The following is an 18207-nucleotide window of genomic DNA, read 5'->3' as shown; positions in this document are numbered from 1 at the left end:
AAGGGTTATTACACTTGAAATGACACAGAATGATAATTTGGAGACAAACAAGGCTTTGTCTCACTGATGCATAAAGTAATTACTGGGCAAAAGTGCATCATTCTCATTTTAAAAACCATGGCCTGAGAGTGGTAAACAGCTGAAAAATGGTTTGTTCACTGTACATAATGTGGAAGTGCCAAATTTTAAATTAACTATATTTGGCTTTTATTGTTTTGTTGAAATTCCAAAGCAGAAATATTTGTTCATAATAACATCCATCTGCAAACACGCATCCGGTGTGAAGTGCATTACGGGTGTCTGACGTTGGGAATTTTCCTACAAAATCTTGCTACGCATCGTACATTTTAAGCAGCAGATGACTGTGCCTTGAATAACACAGCGGGCTGTTTAATGAGGTTTCCATTATGCATGATGTGCTGTATCTGAAGTTCGCTAATTTTCTGACCTGGTGAAATAGATTTTAATAAGCTTGATGTAACACAGCATATAAAGACAAAGGGAAACACTTAATGGGGCTGTCACAATAAAGAACTCTGAGCAGGCCTGGAGAAGCTAGAAGCATTAATAGAATTGATCGAAAGCTTAGGAGACAAATTCTCCATTTCCATGGACCACTGCCCTGTGCCTTGTTCCCCCCTGGCCATCGGGCAGGCAGCGTGTCCGTGGGGACACGGCGGGTTCGCTGCTGGAAGCGCCAGGCGCTGCAGACGGTCACGTCCTGCGGGCGTGGGGAGGGCTTGACGGGGTCTTCGATCAAATCCAAAAGTGTTAATTGCTACTAAACCGTGATAACACGCGAGTGGTTTGGTAGAATCCTCGTCTTTCACCAAGCCCAGATAAAATTGGGTTTCTCTGTGTATGTTCCTCTGTACGGTGAGCGGTTAGTCATTAATCTGAAGCTTGAAATGGCAGCTGGTTTTCCTTTCTCATTCTTGTTTCTTATAGAAAAGGAGAGGGGGAGACAGAGGACTGAAAGATGAAGGTTTTAAACATAAAGGGATTGTTTTGGGATGGAGCTTTCCCTTGTGCGTGCTCACCATTAAAGACTGCATTTGTGTCCAGTAAATTGGACCCACGCCTGCCCGCCTCCCAAAAAAAGGCTACTGGGCTCTTCTGCTTCATGCTTGTGAGTCTCTGATACTTTTGAAATGAAGCCTAAAGATCCTACAAAGAGGATAACACTGCCTAATGGAAAGAATAATGCAGGCGAGAACCCATTTGAAATGACAGCTGTGAGCCTCGCGACGCTTTTCTGTGCTGATCAAAGCCGCTGGTAACGCTGCTTGAAAGGAGGGGATCAGTTTCCCCTCGCCTTTTCCCACTCAACCTGCAGACGATTTTACATTCTCGACTTCACACTTTTTTTTTCTGGGAGATCAAGTGAACTCCCAAACGACTGATGTGGATCGGCACGCTGCGTGAGCCGGGGCAGCCTAAAAGACAAAGCGCTGTGAGATGAGGCGGGACGGAAACCTGGAGCTCGGCCGCCCGGCCTCCGAAACGCCCCGCTCGGAGCGGTGCTCGGGAGGCTGAGCCCCGGTGCTCAGCTGCGACGCCAACGCATGCAAATAGTTGGTAAACTGGGAGGCAGTATTCTGCTCGTTTTATGGTGGCTTTTATTCTCCACGCACATCTCATAATTTCTGTTGTTTTTCTGAAGTCTGGTGCTGAAGGCAGATGATGATTTGAGACTCTCAGCTTGCATTTTTATTGTTGCTTTAAATCCATGTGCTTAGTGCCGAAGTCTAAGCGTATGACCTCTTCTGCCCTACGTGCTTGAGCTGGTAGGAAGCAGAGAAAAACCCTTTGTGTAGTATTTTTTGATAGAAAACCTGATTCTCCGGGTCTTTGTGACCTTTTGGTCTTGTTTGGTTGCTGTTGTCTGGCTGCTTGCAGAGCGCAGCATCTCGTGTCCTCCTGGGGCCTGCAGGGGCCTAGCAGAGCCGAGCCTGAAGCACTTGGTGTGGCTGCCCATCTGGGCCAGGACAGCAGGGGAGGGCTGGTGACGGTCTGGCCGTGGCCATGGCAGCAGTGGCCCGGCTGGCAGCGGGGCAGCACTTGGAAGTGAAGTTTTGGGTGGCTCCGAGCACCCCCCAGCTCCCCGCAGCACCGCCAGCCAGCAGGATGTGGCCACAACACGCTTCAGCAGAGGTCGCTTCTTTGCTGTTTGCCTGAGCTGGGCAGTTCCTTGCCATCATCTACAAGTACAAACAAAGACTCCTCCCTCCTCAATTCTCCCCCAGTAGCACAGACTGGAAGCGAAGAGCTGGCCGTGTCTGCAGTGAGACCCCCAGCACAAGAGACCCGCACAGCCGCTGCCTTCTGCTTTCCCCTCTCAGGGAGTTGGCAAGCGTGTGCCAGCTTCTCCTGCCTTGTTGCTGGGATGTTTTCTTTTCAAAGCTTGAGCGACATGAAAAGGGCACTGTGTTCAAACCGTGCCTTCGTTCCTGGCACTGCAGGGGGCTTCCAGAGCCCAGCAAGGGATGGTCGGGCGATGCAAACGCTGTCCCTGTCTCAGAGTGAGGTGCAGACCCTTGAAAACAAATGGGTGTAATTTGCTTTATTGCAATGGGAGACAGTTTATAATGTTCTGGCAGCAGAGAGGAAGGGGGTATATAATGCTTATTGTGTTTTTCACTTGTTTCTAGTCTTTTGGCTAGCTTCGTGCTGGGGTAGAGGAGAAATGTGGTTTGAGAAGGAAGCAAGCAGAGTGAAGACACAGCTGGCTTTGCAGGCAGCGTCACTGCGGCCCAGAGCACTGCTGTGGGGCACGGGGCAGGGGCTGTGGCTCACGGGAAGCACCAGTGGCCCCAGTCCCCTGCTGCTGGAGGGGCTCCTGGGCAGCCCCAGGGCCCGGTCCTGGTCCTGCAGAGAGCTGCAATGCTGTGTGCCCCCCACAGAGCCCCTGAGCCCTCCTCACGCAGCATTGTTCTTGCCAGATTTGTTCCCAAATCTCCTGAAAGATCTGCTAAATCCCCAGGTCTTAGTTTTTTCTGCTTGGTAACACCAAGTACGAGCCAGTGGGGCTGCATGCTGCCTGCTGAAGTCCTGTCCTGCTGCTGTCGGTCGCGTTCCACCCTTTCGATCCCCTGCTCCCAAACTTGTTTGTGTGTTGGATAAAGCAGTTGCTTGCAGACAGCCACTGACTCCATCTGTGACCTCAGGGCACAGCATTTAAAAACAGATGTGTCCGTCTTCCCTCGCACAAGGCGGCTTCAGTATTTAAAGTGAAACTATTGATGCAGGAAGCAGAAAAAATTTATCTGTGAAAAATTGACCTCCAAATACTGGCTTTGGCTCATTCTGAGCAATAAGAGAGCATGAAATTGCTGTGAATCCTCAGGGCTTTCCTGGTCAGTGTGCGAGCCCACTGCAAAACATTTACTGTAAAATACCTTCTAATTGCAACGCCTAAAGTGGGCACTTTGCTCCTTTGGAACAGCTTTGGTATCTTGTTTTCTCTAGGCAATTATATGCAGAGGATACACAAGGAAGGACAGGGGTTGTTTCTGCGAGAATTGGAGCCCTCACACAAACAGGGTGAACGAGTCTCTCTCTCCCTCCAGCCCTTCCTGATTTCCCAGTTGACTTCAGAGCACAGCGGGCTTGGAGGAAGCCAGGCTGGGCCCCCTGCACCTCAGAGGGTGGGATTGCTGCTGGGGGCTGGATCCAGAGCGTGCTGCAGCCAGTGCCTCCCAGTGGCTTCCCAGTGCCCTGGTCTGGGTGCCTGGTCCCAGTCCCAGCAGCTGCAGAGGCTCGGTGCACGGCTCTGCCAAGGCGAGCTCCTGAGGCAGCCCCAGGGCCATCGGTCAGGGCAGGACAGAGCAGATCTGCCTCTGCCACTGCCTGGGGAGCAGCTCTCTGGAAGGTGCTGCAGGGATTTGGGGGAGCTGGTTTAAACCCAGGGGAAGGGGCTGTCACTGCTGGAACGCAGGCAGACGTCCTCACCGAGGTGCTGGTGTGATCTGCGAGGCCAGCAAGAGGCTCTGTGGACGAGCAGATTGCTTCTGGGGCACAGAAACTAGCACAAGTGCTTGCTAATGCTTTCTGCTTCCTTAAATAGCTCCAGGTGCCCCAGCTCTCAAATTCTAATACAATGGCACAGGAACACAGAAGGACGATTAAGGCAGAAGTTTCCTGCAGTACACAGAAAGGGTTCGGTGTTAATTTCACTGTCACTGTATCGTTGTTTAAAGTCCTCACTGATTTAAACATGTATAAACAGTGGGAGGTAATAATACAGCATGACCAAAAGTGTTCCAGTACTGCTATAGGATTGGTGTTAAGGGAATTTAAGAGATTTGGTGGTGGAGCCTGAGACCAGAATGGCTGAGAGCCAGGCTGCATCCTTTGCTCTCTGCAGATAACTTTCTGGAGTCACTTTGCTTCTTTGTGCCTCATTTTATCCCATCTGTGAAATGGAGACAGTGTCAGCTGCCGATCATTCCTGAGAGATTCAGGGACAAAGAACTCCGTAAGTATTAGGCATAAGTTGGCACAGTTCTTAGACATCACACAGCATTAATGTGCTCGGTAGTGTGATGACTGGGAAATTTGTTTTCAGATGAAGGAGCTGATTAATGCAGTGCCTGGCAAATGTAATTTTGATGTGTGGGACTGATTACTTTCAGAGTGTAGGATTGATTTAGGGATCCTCCAGTGATGGAGCCAGTCTGTGAGTCTGTACTGGTAAGCAGGTTTTGCCAGTCGGGATAATCCATCACTGCTTCCATCTCCCACTTGTGCAGCGGCCGTGCCATCCTGCTGCACCATGCGGCTGTCCCGGCAGCACGCGAGCAGGCCCGATCACACTTGAGCTGTCTGGAGTGCCGTGTCCCACAGATGCTTTCATCTCAGAATCAGGAGAATGGCTTTCGTTGGGGGAGGAGGGATTAATTTTTCACACATCTGTCTGCAGTGAACTCAGGAATGCCATAATAAATGCTTTGTTCGGGCTCTTTCTGTGGAGTGCTTTCTCCACCCTTGTTATTTCGTTCTTTTGCGTGGCAAAACTTTTTGTCCTGCATTTCAAATAGATGCTGAGAGTCCCTGGCAGTTGAACAAGAGAAACAAACTTTCCAGCCCTGTTCTTTATGCTGCTTTCAGGGGATGCTTGGTGATTTGAAGGGTATTAGATTGGTTTTGGCAGAGGCATTTTATTCCATGGGAAATACACAGCTACTCTGATCCCTTGCGGATGGTTTAGCGAGCCCCCAGAGCCTCCAAGTGGCAGGTTTGCTGGTGGCCGGCTGGACAAGGGAACGCTGAGGATGCTGCTCTCAGGACGTGTTAGCAGAATCTGTGCCGTGAGGCTTTAAGGACAGTGCCAGCTCTGCTCCTGCATCACCCACAGCACCAGCTTGGGGTTTGGCCTAGGCACACCTCTGCACAAAAATGAAGCCCCAGAGCCTGTGCGCTTGTCCTACAGGTGTTTTCCCTGCTGTTGGAAGGTTGGTTTGACTTTCTAACAATGAAGTCTTCTCACTCCAGGATATTGTAGATCCACTACCCGTATGTCAGGGGGAGCCAGCCAGGGTTAACGTGTCCATCGCCAGCAAGAGTGCACTTTGGTTACAATATCCCCCAGTATGGATGTGTTTCCCACTGCATCCCGCTCCTCGGAGATCATAGCAGATCATCAACATAATGAAAACAAACATTTCACAGTGGCATTAAGTAACAGGATTTGTTGCGTGCATGGGCTCTGTGGGCGGGGAGCAGCAGCAGGCAGCAGCCTGGGGTAGCTCTGCATACATTTACCTAGACTTTTTCTTTTCCCTCAACAGCCCTATTACCATATTTAAATGCAAGTATGTCTTTTTTTAATTAATGTTTTAAGTAGCCTCAAGTCACTCTAGCCTAGCTGCTCTCTGTTCCTGCCCCCGGTAGATTCCCTGTAGCTGAGATGGTAGCGCTAGAGGTAGCGGGCTCGTAGTCTGCTGGTTCTTCTGGATCTCACTCTCCATCTCTCTAGTTTGCTGTTCTCTTTTCTGTTGGCTCAGTTATTTTTGTGTGGCTCTTCAGCATTGCAAAGCAGCTGTGATCAAAGTCCTGGAGCATGCTTGAGGGGCGGGTGCCGTGGCACCCCAGAGGGTGTCCTGGCTGGCACCAGAAGCAGCCGGAGCTCCCAAAGACCGGGAGTGCTGTGACTGCTTTGTTGACTTTGCAGCAAGGGTATTTGGGGTTCTTGCTGATAGCCTGGACCTTGCCATTGCCCTTTTAAAATACATATTTAAAGTCAGAGCCTCTGGCAGATCTTTTTAATATTAATTAAGTAAAGAAACCGAATCTGAAATCTTGCTAGCAGCATTTCATTCATTTGTAACGTCTCAGCCCCCCTGTAGCAGGGTATATGTCTTAGAGATCCTTGATCTGTGGCTGTTTTGCTTTCAAAAGCTTTTTTCTTTCTCTCTTTTTTAAATTACATTCCGGTGATTTTTTTCTGCTTGATCCCAGCAAATCTGTGATCTTGACATGAGGACCTTCTCGTATTTTCCATTACTGTTATATCTATAGATCAGCACGTTATTATCACTTGCAAATAAGCACAGAACGAAACACACCCATTGTTTTGTGCGAGCGGGCCGACCCTAACCATCTGAAAGTAAGGAGATGTAAGCTCAGTGCTGCAGGCGTCCCTCTGAGTTTATCCACCCCCAGTGCCATGGCCAGACGCGCGGGACGAAGCACCGTCAGTGGCACACGCTGCTGTTTACATCTTCTGCAGGGAGATTTGGGCCACCTTTGTACCAGCAAAGACTGCCTGCAGCAGGCACACGGGCAGGGCTCGGCTCTTCCCAAACGCGGTGCCCATCGATGGCACGGGGAGCTGGGACCACAGCCTCACGCTGCCCTTCGGAGACGCCTTGCCCTTAGCAGGCCACGGCCGCCCGCGCCCCGCAGAGACGCGTGGTGCCCGCTGGCTTCTTTCTTTACCCTTCTCCTTTTCTCCACGGCCAGGTTTTCCGGCAGCGGCTTATGGACCAGTAGCAGCGGCAGCCGTGGCAGCAGCAAGAGGATCAGGTAGGGGGGCCCGTGGAAGAGCAAACCCTCAGAGTGCAGGGTCAGGTAAAAGCTCTGTCGGTATTCTGTGTGGCTGCAGCTCTCCATCATTTCTCTGATTTTCCTCACACTTATCCTGGGGACCTGAAAAATCAATCACCAAAAAAAAATCAAAAAAAAAAAAAAAATCAAACCCAAACCCAAACTACAAGCAGAGGCCACGGGGCCTGGAGCACCTTGCAGGAGATTGGCGTAAGAACTGCCAAAACCTGGGTAGATATTCTGATTTGTTTCTTTATTTATTCCTTTATTATGTTGGTTTCTTTGTTTCTTTGGTTTAAATTTGAGATTATAAAGGACACCAAAACAAAGAAAAAATGTGGAGTTTTTTTGAAAAAAAGTTTTCATTTCTCATGGAAAGTTTGCACTGAGGTAATGCAGCAGCATGGGCTCCTGCTGTGCTCAGAGCTGTGCTCCCCACTTCAAACCAGTCTGGACACATCCCTTACTGGGATGGTGTTTTCTTCCTGTGCAGGGGTGACGGTGGGCAAGCAGGAGAAGTGCACCCCGGTGCTGCAGGGTCAGGGACATGCATTGCAGTGCCAGCAACCCAGCACTGATGGCAATTTGCCCCTTTCTTGGGCGACCACCTCCATTCCCTGCTGCAAACTCCGGCCTGCTTCCCATGAGAAATGCCAAAGCTTTTCTTCCTGTCCTTCTGAAAACTTTTATTTTTTTCCCCTTAAGGGAAATAAATAAATCATTGCCAATTACCGTTATTACCTTTGGTTTTAAATTCAGATAAACATATGAATTAGTGCTTTACTTAGGGAATTAAGTGTTCAGTGCAGTCATCAGTGAGCTGCTCCTTTGTCAGCGCCCTCCTCTGCCCTGGCCCTGGCCTGTCCCCATGCATGCCTGGCCGAGGGAGAAGCCATCTGCGGCCTCCCCGGCTCAGGGGGCTGCTCCCTGGGGTCAGAGCCACCGGCCCCTCAGTGCTGTGCCGGGCAGAGGCCTGTGCCCGGGCGGAGGACGTGGCGTTGGCAGCTGTTTCCCAGCTCACTCATGACGCAGTCCTGACGTGGGGGTTTCTTGGTGACTTTTCTGGCAGTCCCAGGGCGTGAACTGGGCTCTTCCAGAAAAGAGCCGACTAAACCGCTACGCAACGGGTCAGAAGGAGGGCGCAGGCCCTGATGTGTCTCGAGTGTGAGCCTAATGCCATGGAGGCCAAAGCAAGACACCAGGAGAACTCCGTTCCATGCAAACTGGCACTGCTTGCAGGCTACAAAGGATTATCTGTACCAGTTCCATTTTGTGGCATGTAGAGAGCGCCTAAGGGGTGACTTGCCAGACTGGTTGTGGGGATCCCCAATCTCCCTGCTCTTCCCGCTGCCCCTTCACAGAGGGAAACAAAAAAGCAATCAAACAAAAGAAACAAAGAGGAAAAAAAGGGGTTGATTTTTGCATATGATTTCAGGAAGAAAAAAAAAAGACTTCATTGTTTCTGCCTCTTCCTCATGTTTTGCCCTTCAGGTTTTGTTTTACGTACAAACAGACCTGGTGAGTTGCCCCTTAGCAAGGCACAGAGGGTTTGGCTGGATTAACGTTGCTTCCCTGATTATTATTTTTTTTAATCGGAGTGCTTTTGGTGCCCATTACAACTGAACTGAGCATTGATCAATTCTGTGCCTGAAAATCATTTGTCTTTAATTTGAGTGTTTTTTGTTTTTCCTTCTGTTGGGTTTTCTGTTTTGTTTTGTTTCTTTTGTTTTTTATTTGAACTTGCAATACGAAACTAAAACTAATCCTAAATTAACAACACCCTTTCTGGCAAGTTTAAAGAGCAGTATGGTGTTTGGAAATGTCTTTCAAGCCTCGAAATTGCCTCTTTGCACAAAACTGGCAAAACCCCAAAACTGAATCAAAAGAACCCCTCCCAGCCCCAAGATCTCAAGGAGGAAGGTGGGTTTGTTGCAGCCCCGGCCCCGCTGCCACTTGCACGTGCAGTGAGCCCTGCTCTGGGCACAGTGTGTTTCATGTAGAGTCATCTCCATCCAAAGACAGTTTTTGGAAGGGACATCCTGGGTTCGCCACTTCCATCCAGCCATGGTAGTGAATTGTATTCAGGAGCAGTAGAGTATGATCTTGTGATACAGTGTATGGGCCCGATTCATTACAAGAAAAATGTTTGGGGTTTTTCTTCTTTTCTGTTGGTTTTTCTTTTTTTTTCCCTTTACAAATTTGCACAGCCCTCCTTTGCACATGCCCCAGCCCAAAGCCCAGAGCACAGCACCGTTGCCCCATGCTGGCCCAGTTCCTTCTTCAGCCCGGACGGAGCCAGAAAGTGCCCAGGCAATGCCCCTGCCCCATCTTGCTGCTGGCCTGCCCTGCCCCAGGCCACAGGCCGGGCCCTGTGGCTGCTGCCCCTTCCGCAGCCCCACTGCGGGCAGCGTGGCGTTGTGTCCCCTCCGGCCACCTCCACGGTGACCTGGCCCCAGGTCCTGCCCTCACCACCGAGCACAGCGGCTCTGCAGCACCGGCACCCAGCCTGGCGCCGGGGCCTGCGTCTTGGTCTCCCAAGGAGACTGCGGCCTTTCCATTTCCAAACCCCCTCGGCTCTGGTGTGTGGGCACTAATGACCTCCGATGCTCCTGGGGTGGTGGTCCTGTGTCCTTGGAGGAAACCTGCATGTTTGCTTAACAGCGGGAGCAGCCCACCGGGGGCAGTTAACCGCATGGGGGCTGCGGCGGGGCCGCGGTGGCTGTGGGCAACTCCTGGCCCTGTCCCCTGCGCTGTCCGGTCTTCGCTTCCCTCTCCCCTTCTTTTCCTATTGCAGCTTGTGAGAACACGGCCACCAGTTTACCACGCTCGATCAAACAAGTTCTCTTATCTGTCACAGCAGCTATCTCCTACAATCAGCAAAAAGGGACATTTCCCTCCACTCGTGCTCAATGTCAGTCATAAATTCAGGCTCAGCCTAGCCGTTCAGTTGCGGGCAGGGTGAATGCAGCGATGCCTCTCGCAGTAAATCACATGCCCGGTCCACATCCCTGTGAGGAGGCGATAGCTGAGGTCTCTTGAGCTGATGAGGGGGTTTGGCCACATCCATTCACGTCAGGTGGGGCTGTGCTGCCGGATCCCTCGGCTGCTTTTGACAACCTCATCCATTCTTGTATTTTTTTTTAATGAATTGGGACCTGAGCCATGGAAAATGAGCAAACTTAAAAAGTTTGAGTGCTGCAAACTCCTCCTAGACAACTTCACTATCAATGTCACATTTCTTTTTAAATCCACCTGACATATTTTAAGTGTAAAACATTTTTGTCTTGTAAATGCTTTTTTTAAAATAAAATCATGTGGGAGGGGGGGACATTTTTATCTTGCATTTGACATGGGGGGGGATTAATTTGGAAGGAAAGTGAGACAGAAAAAAATGGGCAGGAGAGGATTTTTGTTCCTTCCTTTTGGGTTCATTGACAAGTCTGAGATTTTTCCAGTTTCCAACCTGTTGCCACCAACTATTCCTCCCTGATGACTGGAGACAAAAACGCTAAGGCCATAATCTCAGCCCGATCCCCGCTGCTCGGCACCAGCGGCAGCCGCGCACGCCTGTCCCAGGTGAGCCGTGCCGGCGCGGCGGGTCCGACGGGCACGCTTTGGCCCGCCGAGGTGGCCGGCGGCGCCCAGCGCGGTGGGACAGCGCGGGGGCACGGCGCAAGGAGCCCCCTCCCCGGCCCCCGCCTCCGGCACATCTGGATTTCGGGCGCCAGTCCCGGCTTTGAGCCCCGTGCCCCGACAACCCCTTACTGTACTTTATACTTGCCAGTATAACGAATCTAGTAACGCGAGCTACTGACCTTGATGGTGAGTGTGAGCAGTTATGTTTTGTTGTTTTCTCTCTTGCTTGGTTGGGGCTGCTGTGAGAGAGGGTGTCTCTGAGGCATACTTTCCGGCCTCTCTTACACTCGGACGTGCACACCTCCTCTCAAACACTCTTCTGAGCGCTCTCAGCGGGAAGGTTTGTCCACACCTATTAATCCTCTCTCAGTGTCCAGCTTCTTGTTAGTAGCAGCTGGTTGCATGTTTTTTGCTTGTTCAGACGAAACGGTTCAAGAAACGACTCATATCAACTCTTGAGAAATGTCTCTATTTTTTTGTACACTTTCTTTCTTTTGATGTTTTTATTAATTTCCCTTACTTAAAAAACAAAACACTTGTTGTCCCCCGTAAAACATTTCACATCTCCCCTTGCCTGTTCTTAGAGTGTATGTATCTGTGGGACTGAACTAAATGCATGCACTGTAGTAGTCGTACTGGTAGCAGTAGATGTAGTTGTAGAACATGCATTGTTGAGTTGATATTATAGGTACCATCAACGTGAAATAGCGCGGCAGTTAAAAGCATAGCCTTGGTCTGATTGAAAGTGTAGGGCTATCAATAAAGCAGAGAGCTGCTAAAGGCTTGGATCCATAGTACCGTATTTGTTAAATCCCATTATCTGGAAGTTTAAATTGAACATGGCTGTAGGCAACCTACACCCTTCTGTACAAGAACCCGCACATGCTGTTATGTTGATAGTAAATTTGCTATATTTTTTTCAAATTAAAGTCCCTAGGAATTAAAATGCTGAGTATAACTATATTCTCCTATTTTTATTTTGTATTTAAAAGAATTTAAGATATTTTTTAAATCATTTTACAATCATGGTTTCTTCATCAGCCTGTTACTCGCCCATATTAGCCCATAGAATCATTCGTTAGCAGTTGTAGACCAGATGTGCCAAATGCAAATCACTCCATTTGGGTGTCTGTATAATACCATGTGTGTGAAGCAGCTTCCTGCAGACTGTCCTGAGCTGTAAAGCAATTGTTTTTAGGTCATAAACCTTAAATCTTGTTATGCAACAGAGACTCTAAGCTAGTGGCGGTTTGTATTCATTGCCATGTCACTGAGCTTAAGGGAACATTTTTCTATTAAGATTTAACATTTCATAAATATCGGCATTAGGAGTTTGAGACAAGTTCATCATCTTTGCCATTGAGCCAGCAAGCGTCTTTGCTTCTCATGCCCCGGTTTATGCACTAAACTTTTTAAATTCTTCCACAAATGCAGTTGTAGTCAGTAAGCTTCACAGATGGTAATTGAGATCCTGAATTAGGCTTTGCTTATTTGTTTAGTTTGTTGGTTGTCAGAAGGTACCCTGCTGGGATCAGACAGATACTGTATGGCACCGTCCCACCGCAGCCTCCCTCCTCCCTGGGCGCTCAGGCGATGCCCTGCAAACTGAGCGTGCTTTGAGCATGTTCCTGCTCCGCTGGGTACAGGCAATCTTAGGGCACTTATTTCAGCAAGTGCTTTAAAAGGAAATAAAATATCCAGAATGGGCTTTCAAAATGTAATTAAGAGTTTGTATCCGCTCCTTACCTCTAATAGAACATGAAGTAAATCAACCAAACAACTGCTTGGATGGAGCCGACACAATGCAAGCCCATGCAAGGCAATCTGAGCCACCCAGATTACTTCCCTTATTGCCCCTGAGGAGCTGAACCACTCCTGCATCAAGGGGGAGAATAATTTCCCCCTTCAATCTCAATCTGCCAAGGAGACGGGAGGACCCACTGTTTAATGCGCGAGGCATATGATGAAGTGAGGAGTGTATCTAAAAGTTAGCAGAGCGACAAATTGCATGGGGTTTAGGAATCCTGGTCTTATACTTAAAGAAGGTGCTCTAAAAATTTAATCTTGTCGTTAGGCACCCATAGTGTTAGCAAATTACAGCCATAAAAAAGTGGGACCGCAGTCAGTCTGTGTGTGGAAGGAGCGGAGCTGGCGCCGGCACACAGAAATGTCAGGAGGAGGAGTGTTTCAGAGATCCAGTGATGAGCCAGTCTGGGATTTATACGGCCCATTGAGAGGACTCCCTTGTGGCTCAGCAGCTCAGATGGAACTACTCTCCTTCTTTTATTTTGCTATATAAAAGTACATAAAATTTAATCCAAGCTATGTAATCTCAAAAGCCAGAACCTAACAAGTGGACCACTTGGGAGCAGCAAGCAGGCTGAAATTTCTCACTCCATTGGAACAGCCTGTAATTATGTGACAGAGGCTGGCAACTGGAGCTCAGCACGGCTGATGCATCAAAAAATTAATGGCTGCATCAGATTTTATCTTTTGCTTATCTTCCTAGCAGAGGCAGTCAGCATTTGAGAGCATTGCAGGCGGTCAGGGTGGGAGGGGTAAGACAAAGAACCACGCACAGCTTTGTGCTCCGGTAATGGGTGAGCACAAAGACAAATGTCTCGTGTTAAACAGAGAAGAAGCCAGACTGCACTGAGACCTGTCTGAACAGTGAATATGCCATTCTCCTCCAGCCTGTGTAGCATGGCTACGTGAGAAGGGCTGTCGGTGTTTCCCTAGGTGCTTTTTGCTGGGGCTATTATAGCCCCGGCTCCTGTTCATTCCAGAACTCAGGCTACCCACAAGCCTTGTTTGTCTTCTTTTACTCTAGGATGCCATTTCCTGGTTTTTTAAATCCTCGTGGGACTGAGCTTTCTAAAGGACAAAGTAGTAAATTCAGTAGATTTAAAACAATTTTGTGCCGCTGTTATTAGGCCTTGACCACCGCAGCGGTTGTTTCACAGGGCTCCTGGCTGAAGTCTATTGTGGTTTAAATACATCAGCTTTAATCAATAATTTTGTAATAGAAAATCTCGCACACTTGATAAATCATCTCCAGTGCAATTAGTGACCACCTCTGAAGTGCAGACTTAAGTACAGCGTAAGTTAATCTTTCATGAATTTAGTGGCTAACTTTTAATAGTCTTTTCAATCAGGAGAATTATTTTCAGTGGGAAAAGGCTCCCTGGCAGAGCTCGTGCGGGACGCACGTCGTGCCCCGTGCAGCCCCGTGGCCGGGCAGGCTGTGCTGCAGCCCCTCCGAGCGCTGCGGTGGCCAAGTGACGCCGTTTGGCTGTGTCTTCCCCAGTAGGAACGGAGGGACAGAGCTCTCGGCCTCGTAATTAAACTTTGTTCCACGCAAGATGCAGACGAGCCATTGTGAAGTTTGAAAGCGGGGCCTTCAGCGTGAGCTGACTGGTGCAATGAGGTACTGAAGCACACGAGCACGTCTCGTGCATTTTAATCACCAGCAGCGTAAAGTACTCGCTGAGCTGAGGAGCAACTCGGCTGGCTGGCAGCAGGCGCAGGCTGTTACCCATTAGTGGGACAACGGCTAAATGTGACACGGTGCACATTTTACAGACACACTATTGTGAGTATTTTCATGCTGATTCTCTCCCCAAATGTTTTAGAAGTAAATACATAATTACAGTTATATTTTTCCCTCTCTCCTTTCTGAGATAAAGTCAAAAAGACGCAGCGGCATTTTTCCTTGCAGCAGATGTTAGCATGCATCTGGCTCTGGATTAGCATGAGGAGTGTGGATCAGTAATTGCTGGAGAAGGCGAAATTGGTCTTCAGGTATATAAACTCGAGCTTTTTAAAAATAATCGATTCACACATCTGGGGCTTTTTAGAGGCATTTCCTGGTAGTTATAGCAAGAGCCCAGAGCTGTGTGCCATTGAGGGCTTCCAGGTGCCTGCAAAGGGGCCGCGGGTATTTGCTGCTGACAGATGAACCGGTGCCCTCGGCTCTCCAAGACATCGCATGATAGGCACAGCGTCTCGCAGTTTCCTCATCCATGAGCTCATGCTTTCCTTTCCAGGGTGTTATTACCAAAAACCTGTGTCAGGCAGCCTTAGCCCTGTTGGTGCCCATAGCTCATGTTTGCTGGCAGCAGGGGCATGGGTCAGGGAGGTCCTGCGCGGGGCATGAAGGCCAGGAATGTACATGATTACTGACACACGTGTCCAAGATCTCATTTTGGTGGGCAGAGCAGTGCCACTTTCTCCTTCCTCCCAGTGCTGGGCCTGGGTGTAAGGGAGCAGGATCAACAAAACAATTTCAAGCTAAACAAATGCAGCAGTGATGGGGAGGGTCTTCCCCTTGCCCATCCCAAGAGAGGCGTGCAAAGCAGTGCAGGCGTACAGGGGGGCACCTGTCTGACCAGCAGAGTCTGGTGGAAACGTCTGTGCAGGCTCCTGGTGCAAACTCCATGGCACAAGAGGATCATGGCATGGGAGCACCAGGGTTCAACGCAGCCTCACACCTCACCTGCCTCCTGGCTGGCCCAGGACTGCTGCCCCCACAGGCGTCCACCCCGCAGGAAGGTGCCCCTGCCGCGCTGCCCTCCCCTGCGGCCGCATCAGGCAGCGGAACAAAGACCTGGTTTTGTTTTAATTTTCCTCCAGTATTGTCTGTTATTGTACAAAAGGCTTCAATTTAAAATTAACAGGAGTGATAGCCAGTTAATGTGTTACAGTGGGAGGCCGGAGTTTCTGTTGCTATGGCAATGGAGTTTGGCTCATTTGTTTTGTAGATGAGTAATTACTACGCAATTAGAGTAGGCTAAAAATAAAGGGGCCTTTTGTTCCCTGTTACTCATTAATATTAATAAAAGACCTGTCCGGGCTGTGGTAAACAATTAATGCAGATGTGGTTGCCCATGGTAAAAGTAGCAACAGATTTCACGTTACGCAGCGAGAGGTGAAGGCGCCAGCTTCTCTTAGCTTGGCTCTTGTTCATTTTAAATAGAAAAATTATTAGAGAGAGGTCTGCATTAGCACAGAATCGCAAGCTTTAGCCCTCATTTGCCAGCTGGATGGATGGTAATAAGTGTTAAAGCTTCATGCACAGGCACTGGCAGCACGTACAGTGCTGGGGCCGGGTCCCACAACGCAGCAAGAGCCCGTGGCCCAGGGCATGGAGAGAGGGGGCAGCAGCCACCGTGCTCAGGACAGGGACCTCCTCGATTGCCACAGCTGGGCACTGGAGCAGGGACCTCACCTGAAAACCCAAACACGTTGTGGTGGGGATACTGCTGCTGAAATGGCTCTGAGGCAGCCTGGTACAGACATCCAGTGCCAAAAGAGAGCAAGAGGAAACAATCCCAACCACTTCACGTGAAGTATGTAAAAATTAAACCACACCAGATTTTAAATTAACTGTAAAACCAGCTAAATTGGCGGAGAAACCTGTTGGGAAGATGGCTGACAGGACCGAGTGTCTCTACCTCTGTATTTCACATGCTGGTCTCCATGCAGCTGGTGAGCATCCCAGACCACAGCATGGGGCTGGGGTGGTCCCTGCCCACCCAAGACCCCCGGTGCTCAGCACCTGAGCGAGAGGCGGTCGGTGCGGGGCAGCACAGGCACCCCAGTGCCCTGGCCCGGCATCCTCGAGCGACGTTTTCGGGGGGAGCGACTGCAGAAAAATGGAAACCGCCTCCCTCCCAAACTGTTTAACTAATGGAGGGAAACGTAGCACAGCCTTTGTAAGGTCGACATTTGTTTGTTGTTAAGGATCTAATTAGAAACATGAGAGGGAGCTGAATGGCTGCTTGCTCGGCTAATTAGCGACATGCACGAAGACCACTTTGAACTTCAAGGACACAAAGCTATTAGCGCTTACATCAAAAATGGATTAAACTTCTGTGCTTTTATAATGATTAAAGATGAGCTGCTCGAGAGGAAATCCTTTTGTAAGGCTGTGACAAGAGCTGGCTCCCTGATTGCAGCTTCTACAAGTGAAGCTTTGTGTGGCCTCCGTGTAGCGCTCGGCCCGGCGCGCGAGTGACACCGCTAACTTGCAATATGGAGAATATGATTAGGCAGTAAATATTGATTGCTCGCAAAAAAATTACAGCCAAGCTGGAAAGTGCATTTCTTTGTCCTGCTACATAAGTGCATGACTTAGAAAAGCTGGGCTTGAATACGTTGGATTTCATGTCTTTTTTTTTTTTGGCAAATCAGTGCACATCAGCAGCTCTGGCTGATGCTTCAGAGGAGTTAAGTGCAGTCTTTAGCAGAACAGGTGCTGCTCACGTGCCTGCAGCGAGCACCAAGGGGACGGTGCTTGGTTTTTAAACACCTGCACCACTCGAATTTTTAGCTTACACCAGTCTGTTCAGACTGTGCAGCTCTGGCTCTCTGCTCGTCCACCATCGCTCAGAATTCGTTGTTTGTGTCCATGCTGAGTGCTCGGCCTCCGTACGGCGGTGGAGCAGAAGTCCCCGTGCCGTGCTGGCAGGAGAGTGCCAGAACGGAGGCAGGAGCAGTCGCCACAAGTTCACATTTGTCATTATCACACCGATGTGTCCAGCTTGGTTCATAGCAGCTTGGATTGCTGCTAGCTGCGGGCCTGGGAAGTGTTAATAATTGTCACCAACACCGCGCGGTCTGGGAGGCGGCTGCCGCGAGGAGGGGTCAGGCGGTGCCCCCCTCCTGTGCTCTGCTCAGTTCCAGCTGTAATTGCCGAGCTTGGGAACCTGTTCACCACCCACTGCTTTTTGTCGTTATCCTTGCGATATTTTGATGTGTGAAGCCGTTTCCAAAGGGGCTGCAGAGACAGAACAACCTTTTAAAGTGTGACTGCAGATAGAAAATAACGTACAAATAGTACCTTGTTAAGGCAGATAGCAGCTCTCGGTGTCTCTTGGCCTCATCACCACTTACTTTGCTGATGAGCCCAACAGTTGTTTTATTTTGTTTGTTCCTGCAGGGCCGGGAGGGCTGCAGGCAGGGAGGGCTGCCCACCGCTGTGCCCCATCGCCGAGCTGTGCTGAGAAGGCACAGAGCTGGCCCTTGGGGTTCCCAGAGGCAGGACTGACCTGGCTGTCCTAAGAAAAATGTCTCTGGCTTTCAGTACTGACAGGGGATCTCTGTCTGCCATGGGTTCTTGCAGAGAGGTGTTTGCTTTTCAAGTCTGCATGGAAAGAGCGCAAACGAAGTGCGGCACCACGCAGGTCTCCGCAGGAGCCGTGCTGAACGGCGCCTCTAATTGTAACACCGGGGTGATTTGCTTTTCTGGTTTGTCTCCCACTTTATGTTTCAGGTAGTTGTGAGCTGTTTGTACATTGCTGCTCTCCAGAACGTCTGTGTGTTTCCAGCTCATTATTTCCGAGACATTTTTTAGTTTGAGCATTGATCTGAATTGGAGGTGTGCCGGGCGCGGTTAGCCTCAGACATGAAGTGGTGCTGTATGTAAATACAGCAGATACAGGACAGTGATGCTTCTGATAGTTCATCCTGACCACAAACAAACGTGTTTGTGCCTCTGGCAGGAGCTGTGTGCAGTGATTGGTA

General features: G+C 49.6%; 1 protein-coding gene across 5 annotated transcripts in view; it reads left to right on the top strand.

Annotated features, from left to right (window-relative positions):
• The window catches only part of MSI2 (musashi RNA binding protein 2), a 228420-nt gene that overhangs the window by 198115 nt on the left and 12098 nt on the right, over window positions 1-18207 (top strand). For 2 of the 5 annotated variants that reach the window (XM_032200675.1, XM_032200674.1), the window contains exon 11: window positions 6964-7026. The exons of 2 other annotated variants lie outside the window; for them this stretch is intronic. In XM_032200675.1, coding sequence (XP_032056566.1) covers window positions 6964-7026 — 63 coding nt within the window. Of the gene's footprint in view, window positions 1-6963; window positions 7072-18207 lie in introns of all 5 variants that reach the window. One more of the 5 variants, XM_032200673.1, reaches the window with a different exon arrangement.

Source organism: Aythya fuligula, chromosome 20, assembly GCF_009819795.1.
Source record: "Aythya fuligula isolate bAytFul2 chromosome 20, bAytFul2.pri, whole genome shotgun sequence".
NCBI classification, from domain to species: domain Eukaryota; kingdom Metazoa; phylum Chordata; class Aves; order Anseriformes; family Anatidae; genus Aythya; species Aythya fuligula.
Note: the sequence above shows the minus strand (reverse complement) of the source record. Positions and strands in the feature narration are given on the sequence as shown.